We start from the raw sequence: 22,856 nt of genomic DNA, 5'->3' as shown, positions 1-22,856 counted from the left end.
TTTAAAGTAACTCAAAAAGTTTTGAGAAAAAAACTTAACACACTTGTACAGGGCTATTACAAATGATTGAAGTGATTTCATAAATTCACTGTAGCTCCACTCATTGACATATGGTCACAACACACTACAGATACGTAGAAAAACTCATAAAGTTTCGTTCGGCTGAAGCCGCACTTCAGGTTTCTGCCGCCAGAGTGCTCGAGAGCGCAGTGAGATAAAATGGCGACAGGAGCCAAGAAAGCGTATGTTGTGCTTGAAATGCACTCACATCAGTCAATCATAACAGTGCAACGATACTTCAGGACGAAGTTCAACAAAGATCCACCAACTGCTAACTCCATTCGGCGATGGTATGCGCAGTTTAAAGCTTCTGGATACCTCTGTAAGGGGAAATCAACGGGTTGGCCTGCAGTGAGTGAAGAAACGGTTGAACGCATGTGGGCAAGTTTCACGCGTAACCTGTGGAAGTCGACGAATAAAGCAAGCAGGGAGCTAAACGTACCACAGCCGATGGTTTGGAAAATCTTACGGAAAAGGCTAAAGCGGAAGCCTTACCGTTTACAATTGCTACAAGCCCTGACACCCGATGACAAAGTCAAACGCTTTGAATTTTCGGCGCAGTTGCAACAGCTCATGGAAGAGGATGCATTCAGTGTGAAACTCGTTTTCAGTGATGAAGCAACATTTTTTCTTAATGGTGAAGTGAACAGACACAATGTGCGAATCTGGGCGGTAGAGAATCCTCACGCATTCGTGCAGCAAATTCGCAATTCACCAGAAGTTAACATGTTTTGTGCAATCTCACGGTTTAAATATTTACGGCCCCTTTTTCTTCTGCGAAAAAAACGTTACGTGTATCTGGACAGGCTGGAAAATTGGCTCATGCCACAACTGGAGACCGACAGTGCCGACTTCATCTTTCAACAGGATGGTGCTCCACCGCACTTCCATCATGATGTTCGGCATTTCTTAAACAGGAGATTGGAAAACCGATGGATCGGTCGTGGTAGAGATCATGATCAGTAATTCATGTCATGGCCTCCACGCTCTCCCAACTTAACCCCATGCGATTTCTTTCTGTGGGGTTATGTGAAAGATTCAGTGTTTAAACCTCCTCTACCAAGAAACATGCCAGAACTGCGAGCTCGCATCAACGATGCTTTCAAACTCATTGATGGGGACATGCAGCGCCGAGTGTGGGAGGAACTTGATTATCGGCTTGATGTCTGCCGAATCACTAAAGGGGTACATATCGAACATTTGTGAATGCCTAAAAAAACTTTTTGAGTTTTTGTATGTGTGTGCAAAGCATTGTGAAAATATCTCAAATAATAAAGGTATTGTAGAGCTGTGAAATCGCTTCAATCATTTGTAATAAACCTGTACATGGGTTCCTTTCATGTTGTTGTTATTTTTGTTGTTGTCTTCAGTCCTGAGACTGGTTTAATGCAGCTCTCCATGATACTCTATCCTGTGCAAGCTTCTTCATCTCCCAGTACCTACTGCAACCTACATCCTTCTGAATCTGCTTAGTGTATTCATCTCTTGGTCTCCCTCTACGGTTTCTACCCTCCACGCTGCCCTCAAGTACTAAATTGGTGATCCCTTGATGCCTCAGAACATGTCCTACCAACCGATCCCTTCTTCTAGTCAAGTTGTGCAACAAACTCCTCTTCTCCCCAATCCTATTCAATACTTCCTCATTAGTTATGTGATCTACCCACCTAATCTTCAGCGTTCTTCTGTAGCACCACATTTTGAAAGCTTCTATTCTCTTCTTGTCCAGACTATTTATCATCCATGTTTCACTTACATACATGGCTACACTCCATACAAATACTTTCAGAAACGACTTCCTGACACTTAAATCAATACTCGATGTTAACAAATTTCTCTTCTTGAGAAACGTTTTCCTTGCCATTGCCAGTCTACATTTTATATCCTCTCTACTTCGACCATCATCAGTTATTTTGCTCCCCAAATAGCAAAACTCCTTTACTACTTTAAGTGTCTCATTTCCTAATCTAATTCCCTCAGCGTCACCCGATTTAATTCGACTACATTCCATTATCCTCGTTTTGCTTTTGTTGATGTTCATCTTATATCCTCCTTTCAAGACACTGTCCATTCCGTTCAACTGCTCTTCCAAGTCCTTTGCTGTCTCTGACAGAATTACAATGTCATCGGCGAACCTCAACGTTTTTATTTCTACTCCATGGACTTTAATACCTACTCCGAATTTTTCTTTTGTTTCCTTTACTGCTTGCTCAATATACAGATTGAATAACATCGGGGACAGGCTACAACCCTGTCTCACTCCCTTCCCAACCGCTGCTTCCCTTTCATGCCCCTCGACTCTTATAACTGCCATCTGGTTTCTGTACAAATTGTAAATAGCCTTTCGCTCCCTGTATTTTACCCCTGCCACCTTTAGAATTTGAAAGAGAGTATTTCAGTCAACATTGTCAAAAGCTTTCTCTAAGTCCACAAATGCTAGAAATGTAGGTTTGCCTTTCCTTAATCTATTTTCTAAGATAAGTTGTAGGGTCAGTATTGCCTCACGTGTTCCAACACTTCTGCGGAATCCAAACTGATCTTCCTCGAGGTCGGCTTCTACCAGTTTTTCCATTCGTTTGTAAAGAATTTGTGTTAGTATTTTGCAGCTGTGACTTATTAAACTGATAGTTCGGTAATTTTCACATCTGTCAACACCTGCTTTCTTTGGGATTGGAATTATTATATTCTTCTTGAAGTCTGAGGGTATTTCGCCTGTTTCATATATCTTGCTCACCAGATGGTAGAGTTTTGTCAGGACTGGCTCTCCCAAGGCTGTCAGTAGTTCTAATGGAATGTTGTCTACTCCCGGCGCCTTGTTTCGACTCAGGTCTTTCAGTGCTCTGTCAAACTCTTCACACAGTATCGTATCTCCCATTTCATCTTCATCTACATCCTCTTCCATTTCCATAATATTGTCCTCAAGTACATTGCCCTCGTATAGGCCCTCTATATACTCCTTCCACCTTTCTGCTTTCCCTTCTTTGCTTAGAACTGGGCTTCCATCTGAGCTCTTGATATTCATACAAGTGGCTCTCTTTTCTCCAAAGGTCTCTTTAATTTTCCTATAGGCAGTATCTACCTTACCCCTAGTGAGATAAGCCTCTACATCCTTACATTTGTCCTCTAGCCATCCCTGCTTAGCCATTTTGCACTTCCTGTCGATCTCATGTTTGAGACGTTTGTATTCCCTTTTGCCTGCTTCATTTACTGCATTTTTATATTTTCTCCTTTCATCAGTTAAATTCAATATTCCTTCTATTAGCCAAGGATTTCTACTAGCCCTCATCTTTTTACCTACTTGATCCTCTGCTGCCTTCACTACTTCATCCCTCAGAGCTACCCATTCTTCTTCTACTGTATTTCTTTCCCCCATTCCTGTCAATTGTTCCCTTATGCTCTCCCTGAAACTCTGTACAACCTCTGGTTCTTTCAGTTTATCCAGGTCCCATCTCCTTAAACTCCCACCTTTTTGCAGTTTCTTCAGTTTTAATCTACAGGTCATAACCAATAGATTGTGGTCAGAGTCCACATCTGCCCCTGGAAATGTCTTACAATTTAAAACCTGGTTTCTAAATCTCTGTCTTACCATTATATAATCTATCTGATACCTTTTAGTATGTCCAGGGTTCTTCCATGTATACAACCTTCTATCATGATTCTTAAACCAAGTGTTAGCTATGATTAAGTTGTGCTCTGTGCAAAATTCTACCAGGCGGCTTCCTCTTTCATTTCTCTCCCCCAATCCATATTCACCCACTATGTTTCCTTCTCTCCCTTTTCCTACTCTCGAATTCCAGTCACCCATGACTCTTAAATTTTTGTCTCCCTTCACTACCTGAATAATTTCTTTTATCTCATCATACATTTCATCAATTTCTTCGTCATCTGCAGAGCTAGTTGGCATATAAACTTGTACTACTGTAGTAGGCATGGGCTTCGTGTCTATCTTGGCCACAATAATGCGTTCACTATGCTGTTGGTAGTAGCTTACCTGCACTCCGATATTTTTATTCATTATTAAACCTACTCCTGCATTACCCCTATTTGATTTTGTATTTATAACCCTGTATTCACCTGACCAAAAGTCATGTTCCTCCTGCCACCGAACTTCACTATTTCCCACTATATCTAGCTTCAACCTATCCATTTCCCTTTTTAAATTTTCTAACCTACCTGCCCGATTAAGGGATCTGACATTCCACGCTCCGATCTGTAGAACGCCAGTTTTCTTTCTCCTGATAACGACATCCTCTTGAGTAGTCCCCGCCCGGAAAACCGAATGGGGTACTATTTTACCTCCGGAATATTTTACCCAAGAGGACGCCATCATCATTTAACCATACAGTAAAGCTGCATGCCCTCGGGAAAAATTATGGCTGTAGTTTCCCCTTGCTTTCAGCTGTTCACAGTACCAGCACAGCAAGGCCGTTTTGGTTAGTGTTGCAAGGTCAGATCAGTCAATCATCCAGACTGTTGCCCCTGCAACTACTGAAAAGGCTGCTGCCCCTCTTCAGGAACCATACGTCTGTCTTGCCTCTCAACAGATACCCCTTTGTTGTGGTTGCACCTACGGTACGGCCATCTGTATTGCTGAGGCACGCAAGCCTCTCCACCAATGGCAAGGTCCATGGTTCATGGGGGTAGTGTTCCTTTTGTAACCAATGAAATGTCTAGATGATAGCCGGCCGCGGTGGTCTCGCGGTTCTAGGCGCGCAGTCCGGAACCGCGCGACTGCTGCGGTCGCAGGTTTGAATCCTGCCTCGGGCATGAATGTGTATGATGTTCTTAGGTTAGTTAGGTTTAAGTAGTTCTAAGTTCTAGGGGACTGATGACCACAGCTGTTAAGTCCCATAGTGCTCAGAGCCATTTGAACCATTTGTCTAGATGATACACCATTTCAGCCTGTATGTGCACAGGCATGTCTGGAATGATGGGACACTATTGCAGCCACAATTCTTCTATTAACATGGCCAAGGTCATGTACAGGTGAGTTATAGATATTGTCTTTCATATAATCCCACAGGAAGAACTCCTGAAGAGTTTAGTCGTAGATCCTGGTCGGTGACTTGGTTAGTCAATCACATCCTATGCATTGCTGTGGAAATGTTCAGTCCAGGAAGTCTAAACTTGTAAACTCCTCTGCAGTGGTACAGCATCTTGCTAAATCACCTTTGGCTGAAAGGTAAGAACCTGAGGGACAGAAAATGGCTCACATATTTCCAGATAAACAGTTCCTGTGACTGTTTGTCCAATTTACAGAAATGGTCCATTTATACTGTGTTTCATCTGTGCACACCACACAATCACCTTTTCACTTTCTCTGACATGTTCCCAAAACATGTGGGGGTTACCTGAGACCCAGATGTGACTGTTGTGCCAATTAACCTTGTAGTATCTGTGACAGTCTGATTTGTCAAAGAAAACAACATTTCGTAGGTAGTTAGAGTTTTGCCCAGTCTGTTCCAACACCTCAAAAACAAATTTGTGGCGAAGCTGCATGTCATTTCACTTCAGTGCTTGCACAATGTGAAATCTGTAATCATGCAAGTGAAGAAGTTTGTGCAGCATCTTGTGAGATGATGTTCAGTGAACTTACTTTGGTGGGCTTTTGTGGAATGTGTCTCTGATCACCTGTACGATTTCATCAGATGTGCTTCTTCAGCCAGAGCCTGTATATCTGTTTCTCTCAGTGGCTGGGGACTTGTGTCTTAATGTCAGATTGCTCCCTTTGAAATTGCAGAGCCACAGCCAATTTTCTTCCCAGTGCTTCCCTGATCTGAGGTTGAGCTCCATGTCTTAACAACCTCATTATCGATGGAATGTTAAACACCAGTCTTCCTTTTTCTTTACTTTGAAATTCATGTCAGAAATTTCTTTGGACAGCAATGGGTTATTTTGTTTTTGCTTGCCACACCACACATTGGGCTCACTCTTGATATGTTGTCATTTTTGATAATTATTTAGCACCTGAAACAAAACAAAAGGAATCATTTAGAAAAAAGCTACTCAAAACTTTTTGAGTTGCATTGCTATGTTTCATGTTTTTTTTTCTTTTGGAAATTGGCTTCATGTGGATACCCTGTGCATTGCTTGCTCAGGCGATAAATTATGTAATCTTTTGGTTATCTTGTACGAAAATTGCACTCTATTTCTGTTAAGCATATGATGCAATTAGTAGGTGACACATAGTTGTATGGATCGTGCAGCTTTCTGTTATTATGATTCGGTGTTAAAAGTGAAGAATGTACTTTAGCAAAAAATCTCAGTCTTGTGTATATTAAGGTTTGAAACCAAGTACTTCCAGAGTTGAAAAGATCTACAAACAGAAATGTAATATAAAACAAACACAAACTAATGAATGACGAATATATTTAGAAGTCATGTAATAGTGCTGTACTGCACAAGTTTATTATTAAGTTTTACAGGCCATGCAGTCAAAAGTACTGCACAATTGTCTCAGAGTGTTTGTTTAATGCGTTGTTCATTAAATCAGGTGGAATAGCTAAGAGCCAACATTTGTCTAGTGAGATGAAGTGAAACATTGACAGCAAGCTTGAGACAGATCGATGTTGCAAGATAATTGAATGTTTGTCCTTTAGCAGTACATTCACATTGGAAGAAGTTCCTTTGATGAATGAGAGTAGTGCTTTTCCACACTGGAAGTGACCAATATGCAAGTGAAAAAGTTTTTATTTGGGTTGGCATCTTTCTAAGAGAACATGCAGAGACCTGTTGCACCCTCTAAAATGACTTTAAAAACAGAGTTAAAAAATTGTTTACAAAATTTCAGGATTGATGGAGAAGATAAAAGATTCATTATTCTGTGTGTCATTAGTCTGTTAGGTGCACCATTTCCCACAAAACGCCCTTTAATCCCTTAACTTAAAACTCCGAGCTATCTCATTTTTATTATTTTGACAGAAGCTTAAAATCCCGTGTATACTCAGCAAACTTAAGAAAATACCTCTGAAAAAATAAAATCTCCCTATATATCATATCAGCACTGATAGTTAAGTGGTTGTTTGCTAGCAATACATGGTTTCACAACTACGCAGAAACTAAAAAATGACTTCAAGTTTCAGGCTATTTTAGTCGAAGTCCTGAACTTTAAAAACTCTGTTGTACCTCTGTATGTAATGTCATTCATTATAGGATGTCATTTTTTAATTAAAAATATTATTTTTTGGAACATAATTTGAAAAAAAAATTAGAAAAATTCAGTTAAGGTGTTAATGGTGTGGCATTAGGTATTCTGCAGATTACTGCACACTTTAGTTTTTACTGCATCACATGTTGAAAGACATGTAGATTGACTGTTACAAACTTTGCACTAACCAGTGTAAATGAGTTATTCATAATATCTTGATTGACAAGTGCTCACCAGTGGTATGGAATAAATACATCCACTGTGCTCCAGCTAGTTCCTGCAAGATCTATGTTTAAAGCAAACCATTGTGAAATACATGGTTAGACTTCATAGCTACACAGAAACTAAAAAAATGATCTCAAGTTTCAGTACATTTTCGCCAAAGTCCAATGCACTAATATACTGTTATTTCCCCTGGTTTCCTATCCCTAATATAGAGTGTTACTGAAATAGTAATGACCCTACAAGTATTGAGAAATCTTCAAAGACAACAACTGAAAACATAGCAGGCTACTTTAAGTGTGCTAGATTGCCATTCATGTGTCCTTTTTCATTTGTTTTTCAACACCTTTAAAACAGATTGGAGTACATCAGAACACAATTTAAACATAATATGGAAATATCACTTGCCAGTCCTTATCCCTGTAACAGTAGTTTTCTGTCAACTAAAAAATGTACCCTGAATAATTGTGACTGGACTTTGTTGACAGCTATCATGGAGTTATCATTCTATGGAGTGAGGAGAAGGAATAATTCTGTGATAAGGAAAATGCTTGTCTGTAACAGAGCTCTTGAACTCAATACTTAAGGGATGGAATGTTCAACAAGGTCATCAGCCCTTATGTTAATAACAACTTACACTATGCTCACCATTGATATCTGTGCAACATTATCACATACTAATGACCCTACAAGTATAGAGAAATCTTCAAAGACAACAGATATGTGTATCAACTAACTTGGCTCATGTCCTCATGAAGAGTGTGTAACATTATTTTGAGGCTTATGTTGCAATTTGTTGTTAGAGTACTACTGACAATTTTATATTCAATTGTCAGTTATTGATCTCTTCAGAAATCCACATCTGAAACATGGTCTGCTCTGGAAAATACTGTTTTTTTCTTTTTTATACCACCACACCATATGTTTAGAATGTTTGTTCAGTTGCAAGTATATAACGTATTCAAGGATTTGTTGTTTTCATTATGTGCATCATAGCATGTACATTAATTAATTAATTCAGTGACCATTTTCTGCAAATCCCATGATGTTTGAGTACTTTCAGCAATGTGATATGAGTCCAGTTATACATTAACAAGCCTAAGTTGCCACAAAAAATTACTTCACTAGATCACACTAACGATCAGTTACAACTAGTGCTAATGTGCTAATACTGTGGTCACACAGTAACTATCTACAGATGTACAGTACTGATTTTTTTTAAATATCATGGTGTGATTGCAGGACTGCAAGTGGATCTATGGCGCCATGCAATGGAGAGTATCCGGGTGGAGAATAGTTTGCAGGATGGCCTTGGTGTTATTTATTCTGATTTGTATTCAACGGGAGCTGCACGTACTGTGAAGAACAGTGAATTTCGTTCCAACCATGGAAATGGTATCAGTATTAGGCAGTTTGGGCTTAAAGTCTCAGGTAAGGTTTTGATTTAATTGTGATTGTAACACATTCGGCAGTAGTGAAATTTCCTTTTCCTCAAAATCTTTGCAACATTGTGACACATATTGCAGATGTTTGTCGTTATGTGATCTCCTTTTAGAGAATAATAGAAGTCTGTAATAATAAACAGTGTTTGGAACAGGCCACGTGAGGTGCATACTTCATTTGTAAGCTTTATTTCATCAACTATATTTACTAATTGCCTTTCTCTGTTACCATTGGCACACTTTCAGTTTTTCCAGGACACATAATTAGCTTAAGTTTACATGCTAAAATTTTATAGTATTCAATTGGTAGCAGCAGAGATCTTGTACATTTTGCGCTCTGTCCCCCCCTCTGGTACTAATAGTGATAGACATTACTCATTCAAATTCTGGATATTGGTGATATTCCATCTTTCTGTTTTCAACATAACACAATTACTGTACTCTTGGTTATAATTGTGTCTGAAAACTCCTGTGATTACCATCTTTCTCTGTCTTATCTGATTTAAATAATTAGCTTAAGTTTATATGCTAAACTTTTGTAGCATTCAATTCCCAGCAGCAAAAACCTTGATTATATTGCTCTCTTTTCCACCTCTGCTTTAATTTCTCAGCCAAACATCACATGCATTTATGTTAATACTCTCCTCCCCGTTTCTATCTGTTTGTGTTATACATTCTGCAAGGGAGATGACTTTTATTATTTTCTTTGATATTATTTGTTGTTGTTGTTGTGGTCTTCAGTCCTGAGACTGGTTTGATGCAGCTCTCCATGCTACTCTATCCTGTGCAAGCTTCTTCATCTCCCAGTACCTACTGCAACCTACATCCTTCTGAATCTGCTTAGTGTATTCATCTCTTGGTCTCCCCCTACGATTTTTACCCTCCACGCTGCCCTCCAATATTAAATTGGTGATCCCTTGATGCCTCAGAACATGTCCTACCAACCGATTCCTTCTTCTGGTCAAGTTGTGCCACAAACTTCTCTTCTCCCCAATCCTATTCAATACTTCCTCATTAGTTACGTGATCTACCCATCTAATCTTCAGCATTCTTCTGTAGCACCACATTTCGAAAGCTTCTATTCTCTTCTTGTCCAAACTAGTTATTGTCCATGTTTCACTTCCATACATGGCTACACTCCATACAAATACTTTCAGAAATGACTTCCTAACACTTAAATCTATACTCAATGTTAACAAATTTCTCTTCTTCAGAAACGCTTTCCTTGCCATTGCCAGTCTACATTTTATATCCTCTCTACTTCAACCATCATCAGTTATTTTGCTCCCCAAATAGCAAAACTCCTTTACTACTTTAAGTGTCTCATTTCCTAATCTAATTCCCTCAGCATCACTCGACTTAATTCGACTACATTCCATTATCCTCGTTTTGCTTTTGTTGATGTTCATCTTATATCCTCCTTTCAAGACACTGTCCATTCCGTTCAACTGCTCTTCGAGGTCCTTTGCTGTCTCTGACAGAATTACAATGTCATCGGCAAACCTCAAGGTTTTTATTTCTCCTCCATGGATTTTAATACCTACTCCGAATTTTTCTTTGTTTCCTTTACTGCTTGCTCAATATACAGATTGAATAACATCGGGGAGAGGCTACAACCCTGTCTCACTCCCTTCCCAACCACTGCTTCCCTTTCATGTCCCTCGACTCTTATAACTGCCATCTGGTTTCTGTACAAATTGTAAATAACCTTTCGCTCCCTGTATTTTACCCCTGCCACCTTTAGAATTTGAAAGAGAGTATTCCAGTCAACATTGTCAAAAGCTTTCTCTAAGTCTACAAATGCTAGAAACGTAGGTTTGCCTTTCCTTAATCTTTCTTCTAAGATAAGTCGTAAGGTCAGTATTGCCTCACGTGTTCCAGTATTTCTACGGAATCCAAACTGATCTTCCCCGAGGTCCGCTTCTACCAGTTTTTCCATTCGTCTGTAAAGAATTCGTGTTAGTATTTTGCAGCTGTGGCTTATTAAACTGATTGTTCGGTAATTTTCACATCTGTCAACACCTGCTTTCTTTGGGATTGGAATTATTATAATTTTTCTTGAAGTCTGAGGGTATTTCACCTGTTTCATACATCTTGCTCACCAGATGGTAGAGTTTTGTCAGGACTGGCTCTCCCAAGGCCGTCAGTAGTTCCAATGGAATGTTGTCTACTCCGGTGGCTTGTTTCGACTCAGGTCTTTCAGTGCTCTGTCAAACTCTTCACGCAGTATCATATCTCCCATTTCATCTTCATCTACATCCTCTTCCATTTCCATAATATTGTCCTCAAGTACATCGCCCTTGTAAAGACCCTCTATATACTCCTTCCACCTTTCTGCTTTCCCTTCTTTGCTTAGAACTGGGTTTCCATCTGAGCTCTTGATGTTCATACAAGTGGTTCTCTTTTCTCCAAAGGTCTCTTTAATTTTCCTGTAGGCAGTATCTATCTTACCCCTAGTGAGATAAGCCTCTACATCCTTACATTTGTCCTCTAGCCATCCCTGCTTAGCCATTTTGCGCTTCCTGTTGATATCATTTTTGAGACGTTTGTATTCCTTTTTGCCTGCTTCATTAACTGCATTTTTATATTTTCTCCTTTCATCAATTAAATTCAATATTTCTTCTGTTACCCAAGGATTTCTAAGAGCCCTGGTCTTTTTACCTACTTGATCCTCTGCTGCCTTCACTACTTCATCCCTCAAAGCTACCCATTCTTCTTCTACTGTATTTCTTTCCCCCATTCCTGCCAATTGTTCCCTTATGCTCTCCCTAAAACTCTGTACAACCTCTGGTTCTTTCAGTTTATCCAGGTCCCATCTCCTTAAATTCCCACCTTTTTGCAGTTTCTTCAGTTTTAATCTACAGGTCATAACCAATAGATTGTGGTCAGAGTCCACATCTGCCCCTGGAAATGTCTTACAATTTAAAACCTGGTTCCTAAATCTCTGTCTTACCATTATATAATCTATCTGATACCTTTTAGTATGTCCAGGGTTCTTCCATGTATACAACCTTCTATCATGATTCTTAAACCAAGTGTTAGCTATGATTAAGTTGTGCTCTGTGCAAAATTCTACCAGGCGGCTTCCTCTTTCATTTCTCTCCCCCAATCCATATTCACCCACTACGTTTCCTTCTCTCCCTTTTCCTACACTCGAATTCCAGTCACCCATGACTATTAAATTTTTGTCTCCCTTCACTATCTGAATAATTTCTTTTATATCATCATACATTTCTTCAATTTCTTCGTCATCTGCAGAGCTAGTTGGCATATAAACTTGTACTACTGTAGTAGGCGTGGGCTTCGTGTCTATCTTGGCCACAATAATGCGTTCACTATGCTGTTTGTAGTAGCTTACCAGCATTCCTATTTTCCTATTCATTATTAAACCTACTCCTGCATTACCCCTATTTGACTTTGTGTTTATAACCCTTTAGTCACCTGTCCAGAAGGCTTGTTCCTCCTGCCACCGAACTTCACTAATTCCCACTATATCTAACTTTAACCTATCCATTTCCCTTTTTAAATTTTCTAACCTACCTGCCCGATTAAGGGATCTGACATTCCACGCTCCGATCCGTAGGACGCCAGTTTTCTTTCTTCTGATAACGACATCCTCTTGAGTAGTCCCCACCCGGAGATCCGAATGGGGGACTATTTTACCTCCGGAATATTTTACCCAAGAGGACGCCATCATCATTTAATCATACAGTAAAGCTGCATATCCTCGGGAAAAATTACGGCCGTAGTTTCCCCTTGCTTTCAGCCGTTCGCAGTACCAGCACAGCAATGCCGTTTTGGTTATTGTTACAAGGCCAGATCAGTCAATCATCCAGACTGTTGCCCTTGCAACTACTGAAAAGGCTGCTGCCCCTCTTCAGGAACCACACATTTGTCTGGCCTCTCAACAAATGCCCCTCCGTTGTGGTTGCACCTATGGTACGGCCATCTGTATCTCTGAGGCATGCAAGCCTCCCCACCAACGGCAAGGTCCATGGTTCATGGGGGGGGGGGGTGATATTATTTAGCCTATCCAATATTTTCCTCTCCTTTCTCTCATCTTCTCTTTTTGTTTTGTCTGTGGTTCTGTCCTCAGACACTCCAGTGTTTATCTATGACTTGTTGATTACTCTTTCAGACCTGCCAGCTTTTGTTTTATTGCAGCATTTTATGGTTTACGGATCAGTGGTGTCGTTTTATGACTTCGTGCACAAAAATTTGAAACATTAACATTTGATAATAACCTCATTTCTGTACAATTGATTGTTTATGTGGGTCAAAAATATGATAGTAGATAACTCATTATTTGATATGCTTGGTACTTTTAACTGTGTGATGTTTGTGTCATCATTGGAACTGAATTTAAAGCCATGCTAACAGTACTTCCATGAGCTTTGACATGTTTCAATGAAGTGTTTGAGTGTCGTGAGTGTTTACTGTATTTACTCAAATCTAAGCCACACTCGAATCTAAGCTGCACCTGAAAAATGAGACTCAAAATCAAGGGAAAAAAAATTTCCCGAATCTAAGCCACACCTGAAATTTGAGACTCGAAATTCAAGGGGAGAGAAACGTTTCAGACCGCACCTCCAAACCAAAACAAAGTTGGTCCATTGTAATATGAGACACAATTTAGGTCAAATGAATGATGATACAGCTACAGTAGTTTGGTTCGTGTGGTAAGCTTGGAATTTAAGCTTCACCAGGTAGTCATTGCTATGCGTCAGGCGCTCCGTCTGTATTTATACGGGTATGCTTCCTTTTTCACGCGCTTCGTCTGGTTTGAATTGATTGCTTATTGATAAGTGCCGTTCTCTTTGTTATAGGTGTTTCCGTCACTCTAAGCTCAAAATGCATTATTGTACTGTGTCGTGCATTGTTTGTTGCATTCTGATAATGAGTGTTTAAGACCTTTCGCCGTTCGCAGCATGGCTTGCTTTTGTGCACGCTACTGCCGCTTACAATTAAAAAAGAGAGAGAGAGAGAGAGGAATCATCTCATTAGCGAAACAATGGCAAGAGACTGCTATTTGTTGTTACTTACACTGCTGCTTTCTTTGATAATGATCAACAAGAACCAAATAATAGACTGCGTATGATAGATGTTCTGAACAAAAGTTTAGCGAAAATTTTTCTCCGTTTGAAAATCTTTGCAGACGCCTCTTTAGTACATTACATTCTGCACAGAAATTAGAGTCATCTTAGATTTAAAAATCTAGTCAGTTGCCGTGTGTCATTTCTGACTGTATCACTATTCAGCATAAGAATAATACAAATATAAACATGACATGTATGATATTCCTCCGCGTTTGCTGTTGTCTCACTCTAGTTTCGTAGTTTATTAGGCAGACAGGATTTAAATGAGATAGCATGAAACATGAAGGAATACATGGAAAAATGTTTACGTTCATATTATTCTTATGGTGAAGAGAATACTGCATGTGATTCACAATTCATAAAAGTTCCTATTAGCAACCATCTCTTGTCACAGGTAGGAAAAAATTCAGAACGTAGAGTTGGCCACATTGACAACCATCCCAAACAGTCTTGCCAGTCGGATTTTCGTAGTACATTAAAAGGCTGCTACATTCGAAGATAAACAATACAGAATTTGTATTTACTTCGTTGGATAATGTATGAAAATGCAGTGGTCGATACTTGGGGCGGAGAAAAAAGCTCGTCTTCCACCTTTTTTTTTTTTAATTTATTTTTACTGACGCAGAGGTTTTGGCACCAGTATTTATCTTTGTGCCTGCAAAGCATGCTTTTATAGCGCTACATATACTCGACATCAGAAGTTAGTTGTGGCGGCACCTACCAACATTTTTCAGAACTTCCACTTACTTTGCACTCGATTCTAAGCCGCAGGCGGTTTTTTGCATTACAAAAACCGGAAAAAAGTGCGGCTTAGATTCGAGTAAATACGGTATGTTATCATATTCTGTTGACTTTTCGTGCATAATAAAATCAAGAAAGGGAGAAAAATTTGCCTTTTGCACAGTTTGTGGGTGTGATAGTAATATTGCACATGATAGAAGAAAAGATTTACGTAATCATGTGAAGTGTGGTAAATACATAAGTCATGTTAAATTGAAGGAAGATAACAAGAAAATCAACAGCCTTTATGTCAAATCCGGAAATGTTGACACTGACGCAATTAGGGCTGAGTGTCTGTATACTTCCTTTTCGGTGGAACACAATATGTCCTTAAGTGCGGCTGATTAACTGGTCTTTATTTAAGAAGACGTTTCCCACATCAGAAGTTGCAATGAAATATAGCTATGGTTCCACAAAAATGACATGCATTGTAAATAAAATGGCAAAAAATGTGTCATCTGAAGTTATTAAGTGCCTTCAGAATGGACAATTTTCTTTGGCAGTGGATGGAAGCAATGACATGAATGGCAAGTTGTATCCTGTTGTTGTTACATTCTCTGATATTCCACGGGAAAAAGTAGTGAGCACTGTGCCATCCATACCAGCGTTAAATGGCAACTCGGGAGGGTGAAATCTAGGTAACCTGAATTCTTGTAATGTACCAATTGAAAACTGTGTGGCTTTCTGCTCCAACAATGCTCCTATTATGATAGGACACAAAAATGAGGTTTCAGCAGTTCTGAAGGAAGTTCAACCAAGTATTGCCATTATAGGTTGCATTTGCCACCTGATCAACCTAGCAACTGAACAAGGTGCTGGACGATACCACCTACAGTGGATGATATCCTTGTTGATGTATTTTATTTCTTAGAGAAGAGTGTCAAAAGAAAAGAAGGCCTTCAGAAATTTCACAACTTACACAATAAAGAGACAAAGAAAATTCTGCCGTTTGTATGTATTAGGTGGTTATCTTTAGGCAGATATTTGGATAGACTACTGGAACGGTGGGACTTGCTTCTTTCTTTTTCAAGGAGAAAGTAATACTATGCACCCAAACCATTTCCACAAGCTTGACATCTTTCGGAACACCTAGAGTTGAACAAAGTGGATCCAAAGAGCATCAGAAGAAGAGAATTATTGATTCTGCCACTACACATGTCCCTAAAAGAATAGCATATTCTTCCAGATGTGACAAATCCACCCTAAAATAAGACTTCTGCTACAAGACGTGAGGAAAAATTGTATATGTTCCTGTCCTCAAACTTGAACAAGGCCTTTTGCACTTTCCTTCATGTGACGATTCTTGTATTTGACAAACTGAATGTTGCCCTTCAGACTTTTCCCCCCACAAGCTCACTTTTTATTAGAACTTCTAATGGATTTGCTAAAGCAGTTGTTCACCAAGTTTATTAAGCCCAAAATTATCTAAAGCTCCTCAATTCTTGAAGTTTAATACAATTAGATTCAAAATCAGAGAAGTGATGATGAGTTAGTTATTGGCATTCAGACTTAGAACATAGTGAATGATCTCCAGGATACAGATAAATCACTTTTCTTTTCATAAGTGAAAAACTATTTTTGTACTGCCTGTGACTACATCATCAAGAAGTTTCCACTCAAGAATGATGTGTTAAAGCATGCTCATGTTGCTAGGTTAGAAAAAATTAAAGATACACAGTTTTCTTCCATTCATTTGTTCTTGGAAAAGTTTCCTAAAATGTTATGCAAGGAAGAGAATGAAACTACAGATGAGGTTTAAATGAGCTTCAGAGGCAGTTCACAGCTCTTCAGGTATATGACACTTTGGCTGCAAATTAAGATGCTGCAAGTGATTCCAGTTGGGCACAGATATCAAGAATTCGTGGAGCTGATGGACTTCTTAAGTATAACTGAATTTCTAGAGTAATGCAGAATGTGAATGTCTTTTCAGTCTTGTGAAGAAAAATAGAACAGGATTCAGATCAACCATGTCCAGTGAATCTCTGGAGTTTATTTCTATTTAGAAGACCAGGAGTTCTGGTCCCTCTTATGACAAAACATTTTCTCAAGACTTTTTGCAGGAAGCCAAAAAGGGCGCAACTGTGACTTCATAAAATCAAACTAGCATGTGATTTGCAGTATGTACTATATTACTTCTTGCCTGTGTTACGTTAAACAAGTTTTGTTGTGTAAAGAGTTTTTCAGTTATTGCATATCTGCTGAATTTATTAAAAAAGTCCTGGTATGTATGCTCATCATGCCTGCTGCTGTTTAACATGAATTTCTTCAAGATTGTTATGTTCTTCTACAAATCATTGGCCTATGATATAAGTAGATGTGATTTCATTGAAGTATCCTGTTTGAAGCATGGATTATTATATTTCGTAGCCCTGAAGTACTATTATTTTCGTAAAGCCAGGGTATGTTGAAAATTGTTGGATATTTTGTCGTGTGTGAGTTTTACTAATAGCCCTTTTCAAAAGTTGGCAGGTATGCTCTCTTTCTACTTATAACTTCCAGGTTTTCTAACATGGTTTTTTGAACATTTTGTTGTTGTTCCCCCTTCTTCTATCTTGCTATGTGTGAAGTATCTGTAATGTATTTTCCACCAAGTCATTGTTCCTCTTGATACTTTTTTTTTTTTTTCTTTTGCCCCCTCCCACCAGAAACAGGACAAGGTATTTGATTGTAGTACTTAATAAACTGTATTTGTCAGTTATATTCATATTTTGGAGAAAATATCTGTTATGGAGATGAAATATACAAGTATGTATGTTGTGCTGCAGGGTCATTCACGTTTTGAAATTATGTTTACCTGTGCAGGGTGCACCTTAGAGAAGAATGATGCAGCAGGCCTTCGACATGAACCCATTGTATCACTGCAAGATCGACGTGACCTTGCGGGTTGGTTGATGCCCCCTCAGCCTCCCCACCCAGACTATGCACCTATTGTTTTGCCTGCAGCAGCTCGCACCCACTTGCTGGAAAATGATGAAACAAAAATTTTTGTTACAACAAAGGTGCCAGTTGGTGATTCTGTGGATGCAAATTTTACTATTAAAGTAAGTACTATTTGCCATAAAATATTGCTGCTTTACGAGTGCATTAAAAGAAACTGTCTTATTTCTTCATATTATTATGATAAAACAATGGGAAATCCAGGTAGGAATATCAAAAATATTATGAAAAGGAGAGATTGCTACTCACTATAAAGATGAAATGCTGAGCTGCAGACAAGCACAATGAAAAGACTGTTATACATTCAGCTTTCTGTCAAAGCCTTCTTGAGGAAAGAAAACATACACATATTCACACAAGCAACCACACCTAATGCACACATGTCTGCTCTGGCCAGAAAGAAAATCACGTTGAATGAAAGCAGCAACACAGAGTGGGGCAAGGAAGGGGAAGGGATACCTAGTGACAGGTTGGAGGAGAGAAGAACACTTGCTGGTGGAGGGTGCAGGCATTAGATTGTGGCTGCTAGGTGCAGTGTCGGGAGTCTATGGGGGAGGGAGGAGGGGGTTGGGTACGGTAAAGGAGAGAAGGGGAGGACCAGTGGGTTCATTGACAGAGAGCAGGGTACAATAAGGGTGAACGGATGTGAATTGGTAGAATGTATAGGACAGAGGGAGTGGAAACTGTTGGGTGAAGGGTTTGGGAACAATAGATTACTGTAAGTTGGGGCTGGGATAATTTTGGGAGCAGAGAATATGTTGAAAGGATAACTCTCATCTGTACAGTTCCGACAAACTGGTGGTGGAGGAAAGGATCCAGATGTCCCGACTGTGAGGCAGCCGTTAAAATCAAACGTTACATTCAGCCGGGTGCTGTGCCACAGGATGGCTCACTTTGTTTTGGCTGCAGTTCGGCAATGGCCATTCACCCTGGTAGACAGCTGGTTGTGTACAGTGTTCCATCACTCACCCAGCCTTCACAACATCCTAATCCATCTTTATGCCATTCCCAATCCCTGTGGAAGACCCATGTGCAAGACCTGCCCAAACCATCCACCCAGCACTTCCAATTCCTGTCATGTCACAGGATTGTCGTACCCCATCTGAGGCTGGGCCACCTGTGAAAGCTGCCATAGCTCTGCTGGAGTTGTTGCATACCTTTTTAGATTGGTGTGATTACCGCTGTGTCCAAGAGCAAAGTGGACCACCCTGTGGCGCAACATGCAGCTGAACATAACATGATTGATTTTAATGGCTGCTTCATGACCTGTCTGTATACTCCCCACACAACTAGCTTTTCTGAACTGTGGAGATTGGATTTACCCTTACAACACATTCTCCGTTCCAAAATTATAGCAGCCTGAACGTATAATAACATACTGTCCCCATATCCTCCACCCAACAGTTTCTGTCCCCCCATCCTATAACATCCTCCCAATTTACATCCCCTCACCCACATAGTGCTTGCTCTCTGCCAAAACACCCACCAGTCTTTCTTGTGTCTCCCCGCCCATACTCTGCTATGTCTTCCCTTTCCCTGCCCCCCTCCTGACTGCTGCATTCGTTCAGCACAACAGTTGCAGTTTCTGGCTGAATTGGCCAGAGATAGCAATCGTGTGCATGAAGAGTGCCTGCTTGTGTGACTGTGTGTGTATTTGCCTTTTTTTCAGAAGAAAGCTTTTGCCAAATGCTTAGAGTGTAACAGTCTTTTTGTTGTGCCTGTTTGCAGCTCAACATGTCATCTTTATGATGAGTAGAAATCTATCCTTTTAATAGTAGGGTATTTGATTGTTTTCTGGAAATTGTCTTGAATGATTAATTATGTCATTTTACGTTCCTAACATGCTTTTCTTCCTCATGAATTTCAGTATTCTTTTATAAAAAACGGAATAAAAATCAAATAATTTGAAAGCCTACTAAAATGCTCCATTTGAGTCATGTGATACCTGTGATGTCACTGACTAGGTCACTTTTTATACTGTCATACAGCTAATTCACAGTGATGTCTTGTTTTGAAATTTATGTTTTGGAAAAGGGGTTACAAAAGGTTTGTGGTACCATACCGTACAAATACTTCTCTAAAAACTCGTGAAAAGTTGTTTTTGGTGTCCCAAAGAATGAGAAGATGTGTAAAATGTGGTTGCACTGTACCAGCAAATTGCCACCACGTCATTGCACAAGTTCACTAATGTAATCAAAAATATGTTGCACTGTGAAGTTAACATTAACTTACCTCTGAGATATGCTCTCCCCCTGTTACAACAAAGGATAGCATCATTCAACGAAATTAAACTCTTAGTGAAAATTGTCATTTTACCCAACTACGCCTCATTTATTCAGTAGCTCAGTAATCTGAGCAATAGATTGTCGAATATTATAAGATGAAAGAACATTTTAACTTATTTGTAAAATGACTCAACAGTCCTCTCATATGAAAATCAAATCACAATTACAAAACAGAAACAGAATATTATTGTGTTTTCCTTGCTGTTTACAATTGCATACATTTGCAACCGCTGTTCACACATGCCACACATTCAAAAAAAGTATTTTCTAGTTACTGTGAGTCCACACTTTTTTAATTTATCAGAAACAATGTTTTAATTTTTATACTGTCCAGCTAGGACCCATATTGTTTAAATGTTCGCAGTGTTCTCACCTTACACAAAGATGAAGTAAGTCTGCTTCAGACACTAATGTTAATTTACACTCACAAAAATCAGAGCCCTTACGTTTGTGTCACCTGCATGTTGTACATGCTCTATATGTCTCCGTACAACCTCAGCATTGTACACCTCATTGTACTGTGGGAGAATGGTGATATCTTCAGTACTAGCAATACTTTCCAAAAAAGTGAATTGGTTATGTTTTGTGTCCATTTCTCAGACTAACACTAATGTGAAGCTATATATAATACACCGCATAATTGAAACAACTGCTGCAATCAGTTCTTATTAACAATGTATTTCATGTAAAACTTTTAAAAATGTATGTCCCTTGCAGGATTTGAAGACGTGAGCTCTATATCTTCAGTTGGTTGTGTAATCCATTGTGAAACCAAATGTCTACTGGATGCATTTTCTCTTGTGAATGTCTTGTAGAAAGGAAAGCAGCACTAAGTTCTGCCAAGAATAATTTTATTGTGCTTTCGGTTGTAACTCATGACTCATAGTCAACAATCTAGTTACAATATATGGACCCATTTGCAAAAGTTCTACAATACCTTAGTTTTGAGTGCACACATTATTATTTGTGGGGACTTCAATGTAGATTCTCTGAAAGAGGGTAATAGGAAAAATGACCTTGAAGTATTACTCGGTTCTTTCAATTTGACACCCGTTATTGATTTTCCTACTCGGGTGGTAAAGGATAGCAGCTCACTGATAGATAACTTCTTTGTAGACCAAGATAAGTTTAACCAGATAAATGCTCAGCCTGTTGAGAATGGTCTTTCTGATCATGGTGCACAGCTGGTTACAATATATGACATAGCTCCATTCAGCAATACTAAACAGTCCTCCAAAGTAGTACGTTCAGTCAACGATTTAACAATTGCAAATTTCAGGGAAAGCCTACAGCAGTTAGACTGGGATGAGGTGTACCGTGAACCTGATGCCAATTTAAAATATAATTTATTTCATGACATTTTTGTAAATGCATTTGAAAACTGCTTCCCCAAGAAAATAGTTAAATATACTCGTAAGAAACCTTGTAACAAACCATGGCTTACTAAGGGTATAAAAATATCTTGTAACCGGAAAAGGGAAATGTATCTGACAGCAAGAAAGAGTAGTGACCCAGAAACTATCAAAAATTATAAAAACTACTGTGTTATATTAAGAAAAGTTATTAAAAAATCCAGGAGTATGTGTATCATGTCTGAAATCAGCAACTCTGATAATAAAATTAAAACAATTTGGAATATTATTAAAAGAGGAACAGGTCAACCAAGAGCAGAGGAAGACAGCATTACCATCAAATTGAATGAAAGCTTTACGAACAAAAAGTCAGAAGTTGAAAATATTTTTAATAATCATTTTCTAAATGTTGTGGATATAGTAGGATCCAGGTGTTCATTAGAAGATGCTAGGCTGTTAATGGAAGAGGCCATACCTATGCAATTTGATACAATTGAAATCTCACCCACTTCTCCCTCTGAAATTAAGAAAATAATAAACTTGCTTAAAAGCAAAAACTCACATGGAATTGATGGCATTTCCAGCAAAATACTAAAAGCTTGTTCTCAACAGATAAGTAAGATTCTCAGCCACCTGTGTAATAGCTCTCTGGAACAGGGCATTTTCCCTGATAGACTGAAATATGCTATTGTTATACCTTTGCATAAAAAGGGGGATAGATCTGATGTCAACAATTACCGCCCAATCTCCCTTCTAACAGCTTTATCCAAAATTTTTGAGAAAGTAATGTATTCAAGAGTAGCTTCACATATCTGTAAAAATGAAGTACTAACAAAATGTCAGTTTGGTTTCCAGAAAGGTTTTTCAACAGAAAATGCCATATATGCTTTCACCAGTCAAATTTTGAATGATCTGAATAACCGAAAACCACCCATTGGGATTTTTTGTGATCTCTCAAAGGCTTTTGATTGTGTAAATCATGAAATTCTGCTAGACAAGCTCAAGTATTGTGGCATGAGTGGGACAGTGCACAAATGGTTTAATTCGTACCTAACTGGAAGAGTGCAGAAAGTTGAAATAAGTAGTTCTCATAATATGCAAAGATCAGCACATTCCTCAAACTGGGGAACTATCAAGAATGGGGTTCCACAAGGGTCAGTCTTGGGTCCTTTGTTGTTCTTATTATATATTAATGACTTGCCATTCTATATTCATGAAGAGGCAAAGTTAGTTCTCTTTGCTGATGATACAAGTATAGTAATCACACCTGAGAAACAAGAATTATCTGATGAAATTGTCAATACTGTCTTTCAGAAAATTACTAAGTGGTTCCTTGTAAACGGACTCTCACTGAATTTTGATAAGACACAGTACATACAGTTCCGTACAGTGAATGGTATGACGCCATTAATAAATATAGACCTTAATCAGAAGCATATAGCTAAGGTAGAATATTCCAAATTTTTAGGTATGTCCATTGATGAGAGATTAAATTGGAAGAAACACATTGATGATCTGCTGAAACGTTTGAGTTCAGC

General features: G+C 39.0%; 1 protein-coding gene across 1 annotated transcript in view; it reads left to right on the top strand.

The window, feature by feature from the left end:
* Positions 1–22,856, top strand: part of LOC126092760 (protein bark beetle) — a 380,473-nt gene that overhangs the window by 232,302 nt on the left and 125,315 nt on the right. Inside the window, exons 15-16 of the mRNA XM_049908487.1 lie at positions 8,669–8,857; positions 17,547–17,785. Coding sequence (XP_049764444.1) covers positions 8,669–8,857; positions 17,547–17,785 — 428 coding nt within the window. The remainder of the gene's footprint in view (positions 1–8,668; positions 8,858–17,546; positions 17,786–22,856) is intronic.

The sequence above is a fragment of the Schistocerca cancellata genome, chromosome 7 (genome assembly GCF_023864275.1).
Source record: "Schistocerca cancellata isolate TAMUIC-IGC-003103 chromosome 7, iqSchCanc2.1, whole genome shotgun sequence".
Taxonomy (NCBI): Eukaryota; Metazoa; Arthropoda; class Insecta; order Orthoptera; family Acrididae; genus Schistocerca; species Schistocerca cancellata.
Note: the sequence above shows the minus strand (reverse complement) of the source record. Positions and strands in the feature narration are given on the sequence as shown.